The 20,957-nt window shown below is 41.2% G+C and overlaps 1 protein-coding gene across 1 annotated transcript in view; it reads left to right on the top strand.

The window, feature by feature from the left end:
- Positions 1-6,125, top strand: part of brinp2 (bone morphogenetic protein/retinoic acid inducible neural-specific 2) — a 413,075-nt gene extending 406,950 nt beyond the window's left edge. Inside the window, exons 8-9 of the mRNA XM_074689200.1 lie at positions 2,477-2,783; positions 3,805-6,125. Of these exons, the coding sequence (XP_074545301.1) occupies positions 2,477-2,783; positions 3,805-4,626 (1,129 nt within the window). The 3' untranslated portion in view covers positions 4,627-6,125. The remainder of the gene's footprint in view (positions 1-2,476; positions 2,784-3,804) is intronic.
- Positions 6,126-20,957: the final 14,832 nt, after the last annotated feature.

Genomic DNA, 20,957 nt, shown 5'->3' on the forward strand with positions numbered 1-20,957 from the left:
CATATTTCTGCTTCCTTTTTGGCATGATTCAGGCTCACTGTCAAAGTGCTCTCTGCTTTCCTTTTCATCTGTAGCTCAATCTGAAGCTCATCAAGGTTCTTCTTATTGTTGTCAAATCTCTGTCTCTCCTTTTCTAAAACCCAAACCCGCCTTTTTAGAGCAATGTTTTCCTCTTGAAGTGCCTCCCTAGCAAAACAGCTGTATGCGTGGTGAGGAACTGCATTGGTCTTCTCCCACATGGCAAAGCTCTTTGTTTTTTGTTCCATATTGACGTTCTCTGTGAAACAAACGTGTAATCCTGTCGTGGTTTTTTGTGGTTTGGTCTGTGTCTTACTGTGTCTTACACTTACTGACTCCTCAGTGAACCTCTGTTCTGGAACAGAACACAGTGCATTATGACATCATCGTTCCCTTAATCCAAGGGCAACTTCACCATTGGAAAAAAAAAAAACATTCCGCCCTATTTGAAAGGTCATGTGACTTTTTTTTTTTTTTTCTACCTCAAACTCTATTTACAGGGCACACATAACAGATTCACAATGGAAAAACCTTTAACAGGTATTTAATAGAGAAGACCACAAAACTACTGTTTCAGCCACCCCTCACTGGCTCCCTGATAGTTTTATTAGAGATTTTATCATCTCACTGAAACCCTCTCACCTCGAAAAACCATATTTGTATGTATTTTTACTCAGTTTCAAGTGCCATTCATAACTCTTTTCATATTTTTATCCCTCGTTTAACAATCATTTTGTCCATTAATGGATAAAAAACACTAGATTTGTTTGAATAAACAAGACAAACAACAAAAAACACTTGAAGTTTTACTTGGATGTTTTTGACTTCCAATTTTTGAAAATTTAATGTCATTTATGTATCAAGCATCAAACCTCAATTTATAGCCACTTTTCTCAATGAAAACAGGTGATTTTTTTTGTGAATCGTTTTCTGACCCTGTAGATGTGTCCAAAAAGTCCTGGGAGTAAATAGAAATGTGCTTACCAGTGGTGGGACTCCATTAAAAGCAAACAAACCATCAGTGACTTGGGGTATTGCACAGAGCTGGTTAAAAAAAAGTCTGGGCAATCACTGGTGAGTGTTGCTTGAATAAGCAGCCACTTTAATCTCAGCTGCAACTCTTTCCACGAACGAGGCTCAGCTGGTTTTCAGAGAGCTTATTCAAGCCAGGCTGATCCAAGCTGCAGCTAAGTCCATGGTAGATAAAAAGCCCAGATGTGTTGATTGTTGAAATGAAAAAATCATGTCAAAACTGAGAGACGTTTTCCTCAGTGGAGCTAAAAGTCCTCAAAAAGTTGTATGAGGACTACGGGAAGAAAATCACACGAAAGGTTGACATGGTTGCAATTAATAAAAGCCAGCGATGCAGCTTTACTGGTTACCACTATATGTATTATTTTTGTCACCCGGGTCTGCTTAGATTATCCCAGAATCCCTCACAGTCTCTTCTGCGCAGACTCTGGCTGCACATCGTGTCGTAAAACGGCGCTACCTCCGCTGCACAGCCACAGCTGGCTACGAGGCGCTCGCCGCTTAGTGTAACAGTGCACGCGCGCGGCGTGCCAGATGTAAACAAACGCAGGTAGTCTGCCAGGATGAAGAGACATGATGAGAACTAGAGCCTTATTTAGCGGTGTTTTTGTGTGAAAGTAACGCGCTGAAAATTCTCTAAATAAAGAGTGATGCAGACCAATATCAGATTTTTTCGGTGGGAGTCTGTTTATTTGTGTTTTTGGTCAAGTAAAATATGGCCCGGTCTGAGTGCAGAGGAAAGTGGCAGGGGAGCAGGGAGGGGGTGTTTGGTGTGAGCACCCTGGGCTTCTGCTGCACAAAAACACTGCTGTAGGGGTAATTTCTGCCCTAAACCTTGTGATAGGACCCAACTTGTTCCATCCCGGAGTATCACTTTAGGAGTTGGAACATAGTGCATTAAACTAGCCTAAAACAGACTGGGTCTCAAACAGTGGTCCCAAATCTTTTTGGCTCATTTGGGAACCTATGGCTAATTGACAACTGTGACATCTGTATATATCCCACCCCTCTGTGCAGTCATCGTGGGCCCACTGCCCACATGTACAATGTGGCACCCAAATTTCTTTTTTTTGAATTGCTGAATGCTTCTCCACACACTTTCTTTGAAAACAGTCTCTCCTCCACGGCTCTTGACAACATGAATGAAATGGGCTCCCACTATCTGAGTGTGGAGAATACCATCCTGGTCACAGGTGGCAACCCTAAGCTCAGCTAACATTACCCACGGGACTCTGTAGCTGTTAGTGTTGAGACTCAAAGCTCAAGCGACAATGAAAGGGAACAACAACGAAAGGAAAAAACAAACAAATCCCAAAGAAGTACAATCTGAGTCAGTGTGATCTGTATAGTCACCTGTGATGGCGTATGATTAATGGTCCTGTATGTGACAGCCTTGTCGTGTTTTTTTCTTTTCTTCTCCCTGCAGGCCTGTGGGGTTTTGGCTGAGTAGAGCCCAGTCTCTGCTCTACTGCAATGAACATGGCGTGCTGGGCTCCTTCTCAGAAGAGACCAGGAGCTGTATCTGCCCCATGGAGCAGCCCACCTGTCAGGGAGCCATTCCTTGCATCGTGGGCACTTCCTCCACCTCCTGTGTGTCTTGTGCCACAGACAACACGACCCGTTGTGGAGCCTGTCATCATGGAAACCTCCTTCATCTTGGGTCCTGCCGTCCCAGTATCGCTGCATCCCTAGACCACTATCTGAACCTGGACCTGGACATGCCTGATGCTGAGGTTTCCAGAGCTTTATATGTAGTCCATGTGTTGTCAGACATTAGTGGGACAATAATAATAATAATAATAATAATAATAATAATAATAATAATAATAATAATAATTATTATTATTATTATTATTATTATTATTATTATTATAACAATAGCAATAGTAATACTAATAAACCTACAATAAATGAAAGTTGTAATGAAAAAAAAAAAATCAACATAGCTGTTGATAGTGGTTTATTTAGGGCCAGGACAAATGTAACGCAGACAAAAACAAACAAACAAAAAAAACAGATCATGATATAATCACTGGGTAATAATAAATATCTGTTAATCCAAAGATCCTTAATAAACAAGAGTCTGTCAATGACTTGATATAAAATGGAAAGCATGTTGAGTGCCAATAAGAAAAGTAAGTACAATCAGTGTAGCCAACTTAATTACTTTGTTACTTTACTTTGCGAGTTCGTAGACCCCTTGAGTGACTAGTTTTTTTTTTTAAAAGTGACAAATCTACAGACTTAATCTGGAGTTTGGAGACTAGCGTGAAAGCACATATCTATCTTATTCTTCCTCACTTGCGTAGCAGTCTCTCCCAGCTGCAGCCAGAGCAAGACGCTGCATGCATATGAACGTGCACATCTCTTTGGGGTTCACTTTTGCTGGTCTCAAGCCCAGATAAAGAAGGAGAGCTGATATTTTGACATTAGAAACAAGAACAACCAAAAGGTTTTTTTGTTTTTTTTTTTGCTTAAATCCCTGTTATATAAATTATCTGCATGCCAGCTAGCCAGTCTGGGACTATGGGTAAGTGCAATTTTTTAAAGACTGGCTAGATGATGTAAATTTGGATTGTAATACAGCAGGATCCCCCAACCGTTGCCTATATTTCTAGCATTTTCGGCTGTAAATGTCATTCAAGGTGGCATTAAAAAGTCTTAAATTTGACTTGCTGAAGCCTGCAGATACCCTGTAATGTATTATGCTTCTTGTCCCATTAGGCTGACACTGATGTACTATCCTCTCTTCAGGTGAAGTACCTGCTGCAGCGTCTGGACAGTCGGATAGAGGTGCACGCCATCTACATCAGCAACGACGTGCGCCTGGGAAGTTGGTTTAACCCCGCCTGGAGGAAGAGAATGCTGCTGACACTCAAGAGTAACAAGAACAAGTCCAATCTCATCCACATGCTTATGGGCATTTCTTTTCAGATTTGTTTAACTAAGAATTCAACGTTGGAGCCTGTGCCTGCAATATACGTAAATCCTTTTGGAGGAAGTCACTCTGAGAGCTGGTTCATGCCAGTGACCCAGCCTGACTTCTCCAATTGGGAGAGAACTCGACTGGACGCTGTCGCCACGGCACAGTGTTACAACTGGACACTGACTCTGGGCAACAAGTGGAAGTCCTTCTTTGAAACGGTACACATCTACCTGAGAAGCCGCATACTCACAGATGACCCAACAGTGAATGAAACTCTCTTCTATGAACCACTGGACCTCGATGACCAGACATCCAACATGGGGTACATGAAGATCAACACGCTAAAAGTGTTTGGATACAGCATGCACTTTGACCCCGAGGGCATCAAGGATTTGATTCTGCAGTTAGACTACCCCTACACACAGGGTACACAGGACGCTGCCTTTCTCATGCTGTTGGAAATGAGAGACCGGATTAACCGTCTGTCTCCACCGGCACCGCAGCCACTGGATCTGTTTTCTTGCCTTTTGCGCCATCGCCTCAAGCTGTCAGCTGGAGAGGTGGCACGCATTAAGGACTCGCTGCAGATCTTCAACTCCAAGCTTCCCAACGCTACCCCTGAACCTGAGCTTGCTCAGCTGTGCAGCTAGCTAACCTAGCACACAAGTCAGGCGCAGGAGTGGAGGTTAGTCGAAGGAAGAAGAGTCACTGCTTCAGGGGAAACTGTCCAGCATCATGGACACCAACCCTGGCTTTTCTTACAGTCACTCCTAGCTTGTTTTCTGCTGTCACATTTTTATTATAAATTGTCGTCAGAGCACTGAAACAAAGGGTGGAGTTATGTCCTGAACTTTCAGGACAACAACTTGGACTCTTTCAGAGGATCTACTGTTGTGACCTGAAGGCCTAACTTCACCATTTCTGTCCTACTTCAGAAAAATATAACAGATGAGTCAAGACTCTTACACTGACAGGATCCAGGACCTCCATCTGGAACTTTACAGAGCCCATGTGGTGAGGGAAACCCAAGACCTTGCCTTGAACAGATGAAGGCAGTTTTGATATGTAGAGAGGAACAGTAAAGGGGTCCTCTGACACAACTCAGAGAGGATTCCCCCTTTTCTAACTCTATCCTCTTTGGCTACAGAACAATCTTATGGGAAGGGAAATGGGAAAATATTATATATGTGGTGAATGAGTTGTTATGTTACGCTTAACATTTTAAAATTTGATAATCCTGAACCCTATTACTGTCTTTGAATATTTCTTTTTAATCCCTGCCTTTCACTTTATCTGGCATTTGAGAACTTGTATCCATGCTTAACATCAGTGAGAATTTGGTTAGTGATGTTCTGTCCTTGGTGGTGTGTCTATACCAAAAGAAGGTGAACACATTGACAAACTGAATGGCAAAATATTTTATAATTTGAGCTTTTTGAGCTGAAAATCAGAGGAATCTTTAGATGTGGTGACAAAAAGTCTGCTGGTATAGCGCTGTAAATAACGCTCCATCTAACCCCAGGTGTGAACAAGTGCACATTGCTTTTTAGATAACTGAGTGCAAAGACCAAAAAAATGTTTATAAAACAAACTCATGCCTTATATGGAGAGTCAATGTTAAGATAAGAAGCACATTTAGTTTTGCGTGTTTGATTTCTGGCGAAGGCTGTATTGCTTTTTCTAGTTGGATTTTTTTACCAGGACAGAACAGCAGTCACATTCTCAAGACTTGACGTGGTAAAGAAACTTTTCCATGTAAATGCCAGTCACACATTCTGTAGTCGCTTATTTTGAGTTAGTTTAGTGGAAGTTTGAGCGACTCTTCACACTACACGCACGGCACACCAGTGCTTAAAGGCTTTCTAATAATTTTTCGTGGTTTGGTTTTGGTATCAGGTCAATGAAGCTGAATTTCTTTTTCTTTTCTTTTTCTTTTCCTTTTCACATGTGGGTCCAAATTCAACTGCCATTAATCATGATATCTGAAATGATTAGTTTTCTGTAGAGCAGTGATGATACTCCTGAGAGCTGTAACCTTACCAGGTTGATATTTGATATGACTCTTTATTTTATTCACTAATCTGTCGATGAAATCAGTAAACCTTGTACATCATTTTCAGCAATTCTTCTGTGCTCAGCTTGCTTAAGTAAAAACAGAGTGGTTTATCTATTTTTGGATTCTGCTTCTTTTTTACTTTACTTTACTTTAACCAGCGTGTGGCCTTTGTGATGATGCATTCACATTTCAGGCATAAAAGGTGGGGATATTTGTGACTTGTTAGCATGCACTGTATAAAACATGAATGTAGTCTCCCCGACGTCACCTGTCTGTTTCTAAAAAGGAAAATGAAGCGCATTGGTAGGCCTGTCACGATAATCAATTAATCGATTAATCGAACGATAAATAAAAACGTCCTCGGTAAGTTTGCCAGCCTCAATAAACTGACACGTGCATGCATGTTTGTTTTCCTCCTCTCTTTCCACCAAAGAGGCTGAATGAGAAGATGACTCACTACGTCTATCTTTCCTATTATCGGGGTGCATAGGTTCTATAGCGGACTTAGCGGATTTATAGCGGAGTGAGCATCTGTCAAAAATGCGATCTTTGGGGTGAAGACAGGGCTGCTCGCGTGTACACATGGAGAGAGCTGGAGCGAGCGTCCTGAGGGGTAAGGAGGAAACACACGCTAATATGAGTGATGGCACGAAAGATACAGTTCTCAAGCCGCCTGCCACAGTCCCAGTGTGGGAATATTTTGTTTTTTATCAGAATGAACAAAGTGTGAGCTCATGAACACCAATAAGCTGATATGTCGCATTTGTTTGAAAATAGTGGCGACGAAGAAGAAGGAGAGGTGCATCGGAGCCTTGTTCTTTGACAATCCGCTCTTACTGAGGCTTTTGGTCTGCAAAGTAAATAAAAATAAAAGCACCAAATGGTGGGCGCTCAAAGACAGCTACATTGCCAAAGAAAAGCAGCCCTTCAATACGGTTGAAAGTCAGAAATGTTAAAAATGTTTGACAGACAGTACGGATTGACTGGGAAAAAGTACATGTTACAAACAATTCAGGAACTGTATAAACTCCCTTTTATTTAGGCTATAGTTTTTATTGTTGGTGTTTTTTTTTTGTTTGTTTTTTTTTTTCTTTAGAGACAGGGTCTATGTTTTATTGTTTTTGATTAGTATTAATTATTTTCATTGACATATTTTTTTCTCAAAGAGAGTCCATTTCATTTTCATTGTATTTTTTTCTCTTTCTTGTTTGTTAAATTTATATTTTTTGCTTAATTTATTTGATTTAAAAGATCCTGACCTTTTAATTACAGTTAAATACTCTTAAGAAATCAAAGTTTCTTGCTTTTGATATGGTGTACTCACTATATTATCCCATTTATCAGAATTACATCGATGAAAAAATGGGGAAAAAAAATCAAAATAATCCAAATCCAAATCCACTTTATATAGCACATTTTAAAAACAGACCAACGTCTCCAGAGTGCTGTACAAAAGCAAAAACCATAAAATAAATAAAACATTACAAAAAAAATAAATAAAAACATGAATTAAAATGATAAATAAGATAAAATAATTAAAATACACAGAGGACCACACAACTCACGCGAATAATATTGACAATAATATTGTTTATTGACAATAATATTTTGGAAAATTATCGTCTAGCAAAATTTGTTACTGTGACAGGCTTCGCATTGGCTATCGCGGCCATATTGGTAGTGGCAAGGCCTCCGCATATACTATAGGGCGCCTGTCTGTCCACTACCTCTTCCTTTGTGCAAGGAGGAACAGGAGGACCACTGCCACACCCTGCAACATGAGCTCCAGCAGACCACAAATGTGCATGTGTCTGCTCAAAGGGTCAGAAACAGACTCCATGAGGGTGGTATGAAGGCTGACGTCCACAGGTGGGGAATGTGCTTACAGTCCAGCACAGTGCAGGACGTTTGGCATTTGCCAGAAAACACCAAGATTGACAAATTGGCCACCGACACCCTGTGCTCTTCACAGGTGAAAGCAGGTACGCACTGAGCACATGTCAGATGTGACAGAGTCTGGAGACGCCGTGGAGAACGTGCTGCCGCCAACATCCTCCAGCATGACTGCTTTGACAGTGGGTCATTAATGGTGTGGGGTGGCATTTCTTTGGAGGGCTGTACAGCCCTCCATGTGCTCACCAGACGTAGCCTGACCGCCATTAGGCAGCCGGTAGTCTCATACAGGTCTTGTGTTAAACACAGTGTGTGGCGGCAGCCGGCAAATTTGTGAGCAGCTATTACAAAGAGGAATACAGAGGAGACGTCAAAGGAGTTAAAATGTTTGGCTTTTGTGAATACAGAACGCACAATTGCCCTTATTTATCAAACGTGTGGAAGCCTGAAAAATTGGTGTACACTCCTTTCTATGCGAGGATCAGCATGTATCAATCTGAACATGTGGGTTGGGTACGCTCAACTCCCACACCAGGTCTGAGTTCATGTAGGCAAGTTTAATGGTAGTCGGGAGCAGGGTACAGCGAGGGAAATCTGTCAGTGGGGGAGAGTTATTCCATCATATGAGGGCCAAATATTTTCGGACAGAAAAGTGATGTTTTTAGATTAATATTTAGATCCTTGAGTTAGATATGACTCTAAGAATGTTTCCAACATTTCACTGTTCTTCTGCCAGTCTATAAATACATCGCAATGAAAGAGCAGCGCAAACTGTCAGCTGATTTCTAGGTTTAAAAATGTGTTTCCTCTATCAGGTTTACTTAAAATTATTATTTAAAAAAATAGAGATGCACTTATCAGTTTTTAACACACTCCCATGTCCATGATAAAGTCTCCACGGGGAACGTTCAGAGGATGCTGGATCAAACTTTTGGCCTGGATTTTTTTAAGGAAGCTTTATTGATTACAGGATTTACTGAGAAGATGATTATTTCACCCACCACTATATTATCAAATAAACATGAACTGTGTGTGACAAAGTGACTATTCCATAACAAAAGGCATTCATTTACATGAAATCACAACCTATGTGTTCGTCTCATGGTACGAATAATCATAAAACTCCGGTCTACCCGTGCGTAATTGCACATTTTCGACACACATCTTGGCCAGGCACCAAAACAACTCCAAATGAAGTTAATGAAATCAATTTTTAGGTCAACTAGTTTTCAGTATTGAAAATGTTTTATTGTCAGCATCTGGCGCAGTGCAGATTGGTTTGTCCCTCTGTCACTTCTGCATGAAATTAACACAGACCCAGTAAGAGCTTCACTCTGTCACCCCAGGCTCACACTGAATCCGGTGCGGGTCCAGTGCAGCTTTCGCATGTAATCCGTATCATTGAAATTACTGTTGTAGGCTCACATTAGCCCCGCATGGTGCGAGTATGGTTGCAGTTGTTTTTTAAAGTAAATGAGGTCACATTTTGACAACAAGGGACGATGAGAGACTCATCCTGGAAGTGGAAAGTCATTCCATTTTATATGACATATCCCATACTATTATAAGGATAATTCAAGAAAAGAAAAAAGTAACGTCATTAAAAATAATAAACATTAGAGAAATAAAGGTCTCGCGCAAGTCCAGATAAGAACGTGAACCCACTTGAGCTTCTACTTTCGGGAGTGCCCTTTCCGCACCCAGCACTGGAGCCAGCCGCAGCCTCTATCTGGAGCTGAAGTGAGTGGCAGCTTGCAGAAAATCTGCATGGTATCTGGACTGCAACTGTACCGGAGCCAATGTGAGCGCGGCATCAGTCTGTGACGGGTTCAGGTTCAGGCTGGAGTCCGCAGCTTCTTTCAGAGCTCAAACTCATTTCTAAAGCCAACTTCCCACGTTTCTGAACCTGATCGGAAACAATTAATAATATTGTGGCTTTTCATAGTCAGACATCACAGATTAATTAACCAAGGTATAAACAAAGGATGGGTAAATTAAATTTTTAAACTCTGCTGAATTTTACTTTGTCACATCCACACTGCTGAATTACTGCAGTGATTGCTATGCAGGTACGTTTTTCTGATTCTCTCTGCTTTTCTGCCACTTTTCTAACTGCCAAACACTGGGCGTTATTTCTTTCTACCTCTGTTGCTATGGTGTTGTGGAATACCAGCATGGAGAAGTTCCCTTTTTCCCGTAATGCGTCCCTCCACATCTTGAATTCTGTGGGTTCGGACAGCTGAACCTTGAATATTCAGGGGCCTGTTGTGTAAATTACGATGGTTTTCAGCTGCCATATTTATCAACACCTGATCAGGCATACGCCGTAGATACATCACACACTTGAAAGTTGCTGTAAGCTCGTTTTTACACCCAGCTCTGTGCCAAATCCCTCGTAAGACTGTTACATGAGGGCCAGTGTGATTGGTGAGCTTTCCATCTCTTGGATTCATGACAGGTTTAGTAGGAAACACAAAGTGGAGCACCCAAGTGCAGATGAGACTCAAGAAAAAATAAATAAATAAATAAAATCAGACAACCTGAAAACAGAAATCAAATTCAAAGAACTAAAATCTCAAGAATTCAAAAGCCATGAATGAAAAATCAAAGAGCACAACCTGCAGACTGGGAAAACAAGACACAACTGAGCCTCCTCTGTAAGTGACGGATTTCAGATGTCCGTACAAATGATCAGGGGGACAGCCAGGGTGCCGATCATACGAGGGAGCAAGTTCAAAGGGGTTGGCCTGGGAGCTGAGTGAGGCACTGACAGTGGAGCTGGTGCTTCTGAGCGAGGAGCAGAGTTCAGCAGGGCCTTGGAGCAGAGAACAGGAGGTGGTCTGCATCTCTCAGCCACCAGGGCCGGCTTGGTGCTGCCGGACAGTTTTGGTGGGAGCCGATGTGGTAAGCCCTGATGACCACGTCGCTGGTGGCAGCCTCTTAAAGTCGGAGTAAAACTTGCCAGCCTAGTCACCATGAAGACACATCACCTCAGCACTGATTGAAAATAGTCAATCTTTGGAAAAAAAAAATGTCCAAATTACCAGTAAGATAAACAGCTGGGTCCACATCTGGTCTGTTTGTTCTGTCACAGTTCATTATAAACACCAGAAGTGGGGAGTACCCAAGTGCAGATTTAACTTTAACATGCTGCAAGGAAGATCGGTTTTATTTAGAGTGCAGCGCCACCTTTTCACCCAAAGCTTCGTGTGGGTGTTGTGGAAATGATTGGAATTCAGATAAGGACAAATTATCTTTATTCAAGACAACTTTTCACCACAACGTGACGAGGTAAGGTATCTATCAGCAATTATGTAGCACTGTTGTTTGAAACGTGACATCAAGCAAATTTTCTGTTTGTTCCCTAGTTTCTATGTAGCCCTACCGACAGCCCAGCGAGGTGTTGTCATAGAGACTTGGACCTGCCGTTAATCAATCCGATGTAGGAACCCGATCTGCCAATATATATATATATATATATATATATATGTATATATATATATATATATATATATATATATATATATATACATATATGTATGTATATATATATATATATATATATATATATATATATATATATATATATATATATATATATATATATATATATATACATATATGTATATATATATATATATATATATATATATACATATATGTATATATATATATATATATATAATTGATCTGTAATTATAAGTTGTAACCATTAAATATATAATAAATCATAATATCATCATATCATAAATATCTATATCTAAATATCTAATTGATAAAAAAGACATCCAGGGAACATCTTTTTTATTTTAAATTTAGAATCAAAATAACACCACAAAAACGTGTAAGTCTTATTACGTTATGGAAACAGAGGTTTGAGGTGAATTGACCGAACAGAGAAATAAGCTAAACCATGACAGTCTTTAACCGAGCACAACTGAACGAACAGAAAAATAAACTAAACCATGACGGTCTTTAACCGAGCACAACTGACACATATTAAAAGGAGCACAATTGGGTTTGTCCCAGTGGCGTTGCTTTAGCATGACACATCGGCAGGCGCAAGGCACTGAGCCGATCTGGCAGCCCGAGCAGATCTGGTACCTACCCGGGATCAATAAATCCGTCAATCTTCCAGACCCGGAAGCATTTGGAAATAACTTAAATTAGTGCTGATTATCTCATTTTAAAGTGTTAGTTACGATCAGGCATATATCTAAAAACTCTGAAGCAAAATCCAACAATCTGGAAACAGTATTGTGTGTCTTTTTCAGGGGTTTCCAGTGGACTGACGACACTGTAACACCATTAGTTTGTAATATTTGTTACAACCTGGCTCCTGGGCTGTAGCAAGAACGGAAGGTGGACAATAGAACTGCTGATTAACATTCAATTCATTACAGAAAACACAGGAATTAAACTGCTTCTTTAAACTATTTGTCGAGTCAACAGTCACGCCACGCCACGTCCCCTCAGGTTGCACGCTGTGAGGTAGGAAGCGTCACACTGATACGGAAGGGTGGGTTTTAAAGAAAGGCAGTACACCGGGCCCAGGTGCATCACATCCTCTCCTGATGACCCCGCGACTGGCTCTGAAAGACAAGACACAGGCCGTTTTCGAATTCCCATACTATACTAGCAGTGCCTACTGATTCGACCAAAATGTAGTATGCAGTATGCAGTATGCAAACAAATGTCAGAGTTGCAGTATGAGAAAAACACCCGGATGACGTACTGAATCGGAAAAAATCCACAGTATGCATCAGACCAGTCTGCTTTGCCAACTGTTACCCACAATGCAACGCGCCTGGTCCCATATCAGAAGTGAAAATGGCAGAGAGCTGAGCAACAACAACCGGAGTAGCAGAGGAATATAAACGTAAGAGCCATTTCTTTTTTATTTTTAAATCCTCATCATCTCCACCACTGAAAGTTAATATAAAATGCTCTCTCTGGCAATATATTTGCAGATAAGTTACTCGTGGTTTGTTTATTTTGTACATTTTCAATAAAGTTTTTTGGGGAAAAAAAGTCAGCCGTAGCCAACTTCCGTTTTCTTTGAACTGAAGACCAGCGTAGCATACTACAAAAATTAACCCAACTGAACAGTCATACTACATACTGCTTATGAAAGTAGTATGCAGTATGTATAAGCAGTATTCATGAGCAGTATGTAGTAGGTGAATTCGAAAACGGCCACAGACACACAACCAGAAAACTGCTACTAGCAGCACCTAGGGGTTTAGAGGGGTCATCACATATTCCACTTTTTAAATTTCATTGATTTAGATGAACCTGTGATCAGTGTTGTGCGTCACTGAGCAAAAATGAGTGCTGCATTGAATGCGCTCATATTTTCATGAATAGTGAACTGAACTACTCAATTTATAACTCATGAACAGGAGCAGGAGCCAAGTTGACTCCTGAGGCAGTGTGCAGACGCTCACTATCCGAGAGAAAAGGGCAGTTGCTGAGAGATGCCGAGCACTGTGGTTAACAGCAACAGAAGTCAGATCTACTACTACTACTATGGCACACTTGGTCGCTTCTTCTGTTGACAGTTTGCATAGTATGGTAACAGCTTTTCTGTCTGTGATGCCATAACAGCATACAGGGATTCATATATTTGTGAAATTATCTTGAGGGATATAGATTAAGGACGCGGTCACACTGGCCATCCAAAACGTACCGTGCCTAAGCACAATTGCCCCCCTGCAGCGCTGTTCCCCAGCTGTAGAGTACGGCCGGCGGTCACACTACCCCAATATGAACCAGACTTTAGCGGGTACCAGACACACGCACAGTCCGCCTTCGTCATCGTGAAGCATTTGTTTACATGAAGCACGATCTCCTAAGAGTCAGCACAATGAGTCCGCGTGCTTTTGCTCGTGCATGAAGTAAACCGTGCCGAATCCACCTCTTCGAAGCGTGCCGAAGCACGGAAGGGAACCGTGCTTGAGCACGGTACAGTTGCGGTCACACTGGCCATTCCAAACGTGCTTTACGGCTGAAGCGTGCTTAGGCACGGCACGATTGGCCAGTGTGACCGCGTCCTGAAACAATCATTCCCTAAGTCTGGGTCCTGACCCAAAGGTGGGTCGCCAGAGATTTTTTATGGGTCACCAAATTAGTTTTCAAAATGTTTACACGAAATTCATGCTTTGCTTAACCAGAAGAAGTCTACCCCCGCTGATTTGTTGACTGATGATTGGCTCCTCACACTCTCATTGCTGGTTATGTGTTCATTGTGAAGGGCATCGCCACAATGTTTACTGTGACTGGAAACATGAAACTGTTTTTCAAAAGTCTGAAGCCATGAGCTGGTGGTACTCAAACAGCCAAAGGCAAACCACCGCATGTTTCCTTCTGTTTTGCACTCAGAGGAAAAGGCTGTCACTCTGTCACCATCACACATACAGAAGAGCTGAGCCATTGATTACTCAGATCATTAGTTTCCAAAAGAAAGATTTGAAGTCAGTTTAAAAACCTCCTTGAGTTTGAAAGTATAAAGTCACTGCTGGATCTTGGACTGTTACTGATTGTTACAGCTGTGCAGTGACGTCACACTGAAAAAGAGGCATGGACGAATGCTGCTACCTGTGTTCTGGATGAACATCGCATCTTAATATCTTGTACTGAATATCATATGACTGGGATACAACTCTGAAAAGCAAGCAGGCTAACCCGTATAGGAAAAATGCAAGTATTTTCAGAGTGTAAGCCTAACAAAGCTGAAATGCATTGGTCAAACATGTTAGGCCTGTTAGCTGGTACAAAAGATGTTAGATGATGCAGGAACATGATTAAACAATAAAACAGTTTTTTTATCCTGTCAATTGATTTACAGTTTGGACAGATTTTAGATTGGGTTGCCATGGCTTGTTTCCCCCAAATTGTGGGTCACCTGAAAAAAAGTTTGGGAAAGTAGAGGGCTCTACTGAAAAAGAGAAGTAGTCAATTTTTTGATCATGAAATAAGTTCAAAATTTTCAAAAATAAACTATGACCGTGAATAGGCCTGTCACCATAACAAATTTTGCTAGACGATAATTTTCCAAAATATTATTGCCGATAAACGATATTATTATCAATATTATTTTGATTTTACTTTTTTCATTTTTTCATTGATGTCATTATGATAAATGGGATAATAAAGTGAGTACACCATATCAAAAGCAAGAAACTTTAATTTCTTAAGAGTATTTAACAGTAATTAAAAGGTCAGGATCTTTTGAATAAAATAAATAAAATAGATTAATTAAACAATAAATATAATACATTTAACAAACAAGAAAGAGAAAAAAATACAATGAAAATGAAATTGACTCTTTTAGAAAAAAATACGTCAATGAAAATAATTAACACTAATCAAAAACAATAAAACATAGACCCTGTCTCTAAAGAAAAAACGACCCCCCCCCCCCCCAAAAAAAAAAAAAAAAAAAAAAACAACAACAATAAAAACTATAGCCTAAATAAAAGGGAGTTTATACAGTTCCTGAATTGTTTGTAACATGTACTTTTTCCCAGTCAATCCGTACTGTCTGTCAAACATTTTTAACATTTCTGGCTTTCAACCGTATTGAAGAGCTGCATTTCTTTGGCAATGTATCTGTCTTTGAGCGCCCACCATTTGGTGCTTTTATTTCCATTTACTTTGCAGACCAAAAGCCTCAGTAAGAGCGGATTGTCAAAGAACAAGGCTCCGTTGCACCTCCCCTTCTTCTTCTTCTTCTTCGTCGCCACTGTTTTCAAACAAATGCTACATATCAGCTCGTTGGTGTTCATGAGCTCACACTTTGTTCATTCTGATAAAAAACAAAATATTCCCACACTGGGACTGTGGCAGGCGGCTTAAGAACCCTATCTTTCGTGCCATCACTCATATTAGCGTGTGTTTCCTCCTTACCCCTCAGGATGCTCGCTTCAGCTCTCTCCGTGCGTACGCGCAAGCAGCCCCGTCTTCACCCCAAAGATCGCATTTTTGACAGATGCTCACTCCGCTATAAATCCACTAAATCCGTTATAGAACCTATGCACCCCGATGTTAGGAAAGATAGACGTAGTGAGCCATCTTCTCATTCAGCCTCTTTGGTCGAAAGAGAGGAGGAAAACAAACATGCATGCACATGCCAGTTTATCGAGGCTGGCAAACTTACCAAGGACGTTTTTATTTATCATTCGGTTAATTGATTTATTGATTATCGTGACAGGCCTAGCCGTGAACTAGTTCATGTAAATTGGTGTGAAGTGAACTTTGAACTGACTCCCTTTTTGTGTGAGCTTTCACGACACTGCTTGTGATACAGAAAAACATGCTTACTTGAAATAACTTCAGACCTAATTTCTGAAAGTGGGCGTCACAGCCCTGACTGAAAAATTGCACATAGGCGTTGATAAATGAAGGCCCTGGTAGAGAACTGCTATAAGGAGGATGCATAAACTTCCAATTAAGAGTCTGCCCCTCATAATAAGATGAATGTCCTCCAACATACAGTGCACTGGGGTTTTTTGTAAGATGAAAAGCCAATTTCCTGTGTTGTCAAGGGCCAAACAAGAACCAAACACACACTGTCACTTTCCATCAGGCTGCTGGTTTATCTGCCAGAGAAGGCAGGAGAGAAACAGAGAGGGAGACAGGAGGAGTGACTGAGACAGCCGAGAGAGAAAGAGAGTGTCACACGGCCAGCTCAGGCTGCTGCCTTTCCCTCCTCCCCAGCACATTAATAAGGTGGAGAAGGAGTCACTCTACATCGGGTTAATAAACAGTTATTCATCTTCAGCATGGCACCCAGGAAACAGGAGTTGGTTTGCCCTTGGGCTAATCTTCAGGCCTGTAGAAGACAGCCAATCCATCAGAGCACTATACAGACTGCATACTACAAACTTCAAGACCTCCGGAAGAAGCAAGGTGAGGAAAGAGAAAATGAGAGAGTGATTGAAGAGGGAATGGATGACAAGAAGGGAGAGATGGAGTGGGATAAGGTGGAGAGAAAGTGGGTGGGAGAGAAAAGGTGAGAGGGGTTGGGCTGCTGGTCCAGGAGTGATTTATGATGTTTAGAAAGTCAGACTGTTTGAATTAATGAGGTAGAATTGGTGAAATCAACCTGTGTGTGTGTGTGTGTGTGTGTGTGTGTGTGTGTGTGTGTGTGTGTGTGTGTGTGTGTGTGTGTGTGTGTGTGTGTGTGTGAGTGTGTGCGTGTGTGTGTGTGCAGAGTGTGTATGTACCTGTAGGTCATTTGACACAATCATCAGTAACACTGTATATTTGGGAGTTTGAAATTACATTATTACAAATGTGTCTGGAGGAATGATTCATGTTTGGAGCCTGTGAGGGGGAGACGGACAGAGAAATTGAAAAGTTAGAGTTTGTTTGACCTTGACGGAGAAATGCTGAGGCAAACTGAGTTTTTTGTTGTCAGAAGCTGAACTATAATAACTGTATCAACAGCAGCATCATGGCTGACATATCTGAAATTCAAGGCTTCTACAGCTCATCAGTTTCACATGGCAGCTTGCAGAAAAGACAGGGATAATGTATTCCTTATATTGCTTTCCAAGTCTCAGTTGGCAAACTTGTTTATTACCTTCAACCAAGAAAAGACAAGGTCACATTACATATTCACCGCTTTTTTTTTAGTTGTAAGCAATCTGAAATGAAAAAGTGTGGTGAGAAACAGCTTGCTTGCTCTCACAGTATCATTTGTTCATCTTGTTTTCTATTTAACAAACCATGGGTACCATACAGCATAACATTATTCCTGTTCTTTCTGTATCTATTGAATATTTTCACAGGTTGGACTGCACAAATTTATATACAGTACATTTGTATGTCCTGTGCATCAGGTGTCAACACCACCAGTGATTCTTATCAAAGATGTTAAGACACAGCAGAAATAGTGGCTAATAAATAAGCATCATTTAGGTAGAAATTGTCATAACTTGGCTTTAGGGCCATGTTGAATTCAGGAAGGAATGTATATTTTTTTCAGTCTTAAATTAAATAGAGTAAACAGCATATTTGACTTTTATGTTTAGTTTAGTTTTAGTCAATAAACATTTACTCTTTGCTTTACATATTTTGTCTTTGAGGGTTCAAATTTCGTGGCACAGCGCAGGGGGCACAAGCCTGGTGCACCCCGCGCAGTGTTAATTTTGTGCGGCGCACCACCGTGCACTGCCAATTTGACAATTTGGTAGACTGTCTGCGCAGAAATGTGACGGCGCGCCAGGGGGAGGTGTGATTCATGTTGCCGTGGTGACAATTTCGTGCCAAAAACAGTGCAGAAAGTGCTCTGAAAGCTTGCCAGCTCCAACCTGGTCTATTCTCTGCGCAAAGCGGAGCTCTCCGGCAGCCCCTCTGCCGCTGGGCTAGCACGGCTAGCTCGTCCATCCCAGCGGAAATAGATCCCACGTTCCCAACAAGGATGGATGGAAGGACAGGTCCATGTCTTCACCTCCCAGCTCACACCCAAGATCCAGCGCGTCGTCCTCGCCTCCTCCTCCTCACCTTGAGAGAAATCATCAAGCCTTACACTAGTTAGCATTGACATGCTACAGGCTGCTAACAGCTAATTTCACATGTAAACAATGCAGCCATGGTTACATGTAGGATCTCCAGACAAACAGGAGAAAAGTAGTAAAATTATCGCTGAAGCCACATAAAGTTTGGTGTCCATGACCAACAATGAATCATACAAAGTAATGATCCACTCCAAATACAAAGATTATGAAAAAGAGACGAAAAAAATTACAAGAAACAGACAAAGAAGAGAGAGCTGCTGCAACAGGCAGCTACTTGGGCAGTGCCTAGCTGGTGTCATTGATCATTGGTCTGACCCAAGTTAATCAAATTTTATTTAACTCAGCTCAAGACAAATAAAAAATCGTCTCTCATCTTAGGCCATCATGGGTACAGCACTTTGCAGAATTTAGCAAGTCACAATGGCAAGGACAAACAGGCAGAAACCTCAGGCTGAACCAAACTCATGTTAGACAGACAGACAACTGCTGAGACTGTTGGGTTGGAGAGAAGGAGAAGCAACGTTAAGAGAGATGTTGAGAGAGACAGAGACAGACAGCGAGGAGTTACATAGAATAAAAGGGAACTAGAAAATGAGATGACGAGAGGATGACAAATTGAGACAGAGAAGGAAACAGACAGGCTGGCTGACATGAGCGTATTCCCAAGTGGTAGTGAGTGTCCCCTGTGATCGCCATCCTGTCATTTGAGCAAGAGCCTTAACAGAAGAGGACAACATACAGCAGAACAGGACAGTTAATCCTGTTAGGCAGAGCGAAGTGAACACTGCCACCGTCTTCAGATGAACAGATTCACACGCAGGAAGGAACCATCTACATTAGCTGTGCTGAGCTCACGGCTGCTTTCTTACCGGTTATTGCAGGAGGGGGGTGATGTGTTTTCCTTCTCAGTGAAGTGAATGACTCAGCTCTGAAGCCAGGGAGGGGTTGGACACAGCAAAGCCTTAAGGCTTATCGAGTATTTATGTCTCATTTTTAGTACAAACTGTCTCATTAGACTTTGTATGAGCCACAGTCACCTGACAGGTGCAGAAAAAAAAAATGTACTGGTTAAATTGATGAGTTAAACTGGTTAAACATGATCCTTATTTCAAAAAATTTGACACATTTCTTGTTTGTTTTGTTTTTAAAGGTCCCATATTTTGCAAAAATCACTTTATTAAGTCTTTTAGTGGAATTTGTGGGTCTTTGGCTCTCTTCCCAACCCACAAAATGTGATATTTAATTACAAAACTTGTACTTAGTAGTGCTTGTGAATGTAATATCCTGACCTAAATGAGCTGTTTGGATTATGGGGGTTTTCTGACCTCAGTGATTCCCTTTTTTGACCAATCAGGAGCAAGTCTGACCTGATTGGTCCACCAAAGCAGATATCCCCCAACCCCCTCCCCGCAGCAGCCATCACTGCTGTGTTTTTGGCTGTAAACAGCCACATAGTTCCATGCACAAGCTTTCCATCTCGGAAGAAGACAAGACTGAGTGGCTAGAGTTCATTTATGAGGGAAATGTGCCAGCTACACTCAGTAAAACTGTGCATGTGTGTGCTAGTTACTTCACGGCCGACTGCTTTTCCAACTTTGGACAGTACAACAGAGGGCTGAGAGGGCTCTCAGTGACGTGGAAGAGCGGGGCGGTATCAGCGGTGGCTCATTTACATATGAAGGCCACGCCCACTAAATCAGACTCTTCTGAACAGAGGGGCTATGAGAGCCTGGAAACAATGCTGCTATGCTTGATTTATTGGCTTTTTGAACCAAAACATGTTACTACCACTTCATGAAGACATCAATGATCCATATTAAACTGCAGAAAGGGAGCAGAATATGGGACCTTTAACCTCATTTGCAGATTTTTGTTTTGTTTTATTTCACTTGGGGAACAATTAATGTGGCATTTTCATCGAGACATGTTTCTGCCTTGTCTGGTGAATGTGGCTGATATTAGGTCTGAGAAGGCCATCTGTTCTTAATATGGAAACACTTGCCCAGTTTTAAGTGTTGTAGCGTATGAGACACCAGTTAACATTTTGTTTGCACTGATCTTGCAGAAGTGTCATTTTGGTTTTTCCTTTATTGTTTCCTCATTTCCAATGACTGATGTTATCACAGCTTCTTTATTAAGGCAGGTCGGTATTAGTTTGCTTGTTCTATAAAGGTCACCATGGACATGCATGTCAACACCCTTTAGATACCATCTCTCATGGAAATGCTTTCCTTTGAAGAAAACAATTCATTTCATTTAGTAATTAAAAAAAAAAACAATAACAAATTTTTCTAATTTAATTTGAATGCTGCCTTTCAAGGCACATAAAGATATGTTACAATGTACAATAAGTAAAAAAGGATCCAAAAGAGTCTGCAGAAATCATACTTGTTCATAAACAAAACATTCAAAACTGGGCTTCTCCTCCTTGGATCAGTACCAGCGGGAGTGCACACCCACTGCTCGGACCGTGACAACATGAACACTCACTAGCGCACTAGTCCAACAA

Source organism: Halichoeres trimaculatus, unplaced genomic scaffold (genome assembly GCF_033239565.1).
Source record: "Halichoeres trimaculatus isolate MK-OKI-2021-1 unplaced genomic scaffold, fHalTri1.1 fHalTri1_scaffold_15, whole genome shotgun sequence".
Classification (NCBI taxonomy): Eukaryota; Metazoa; Chordata; class Actinopteri; order Labriformes; family Labridae; genus Halichoeres; species Halichoeres trimaculatus.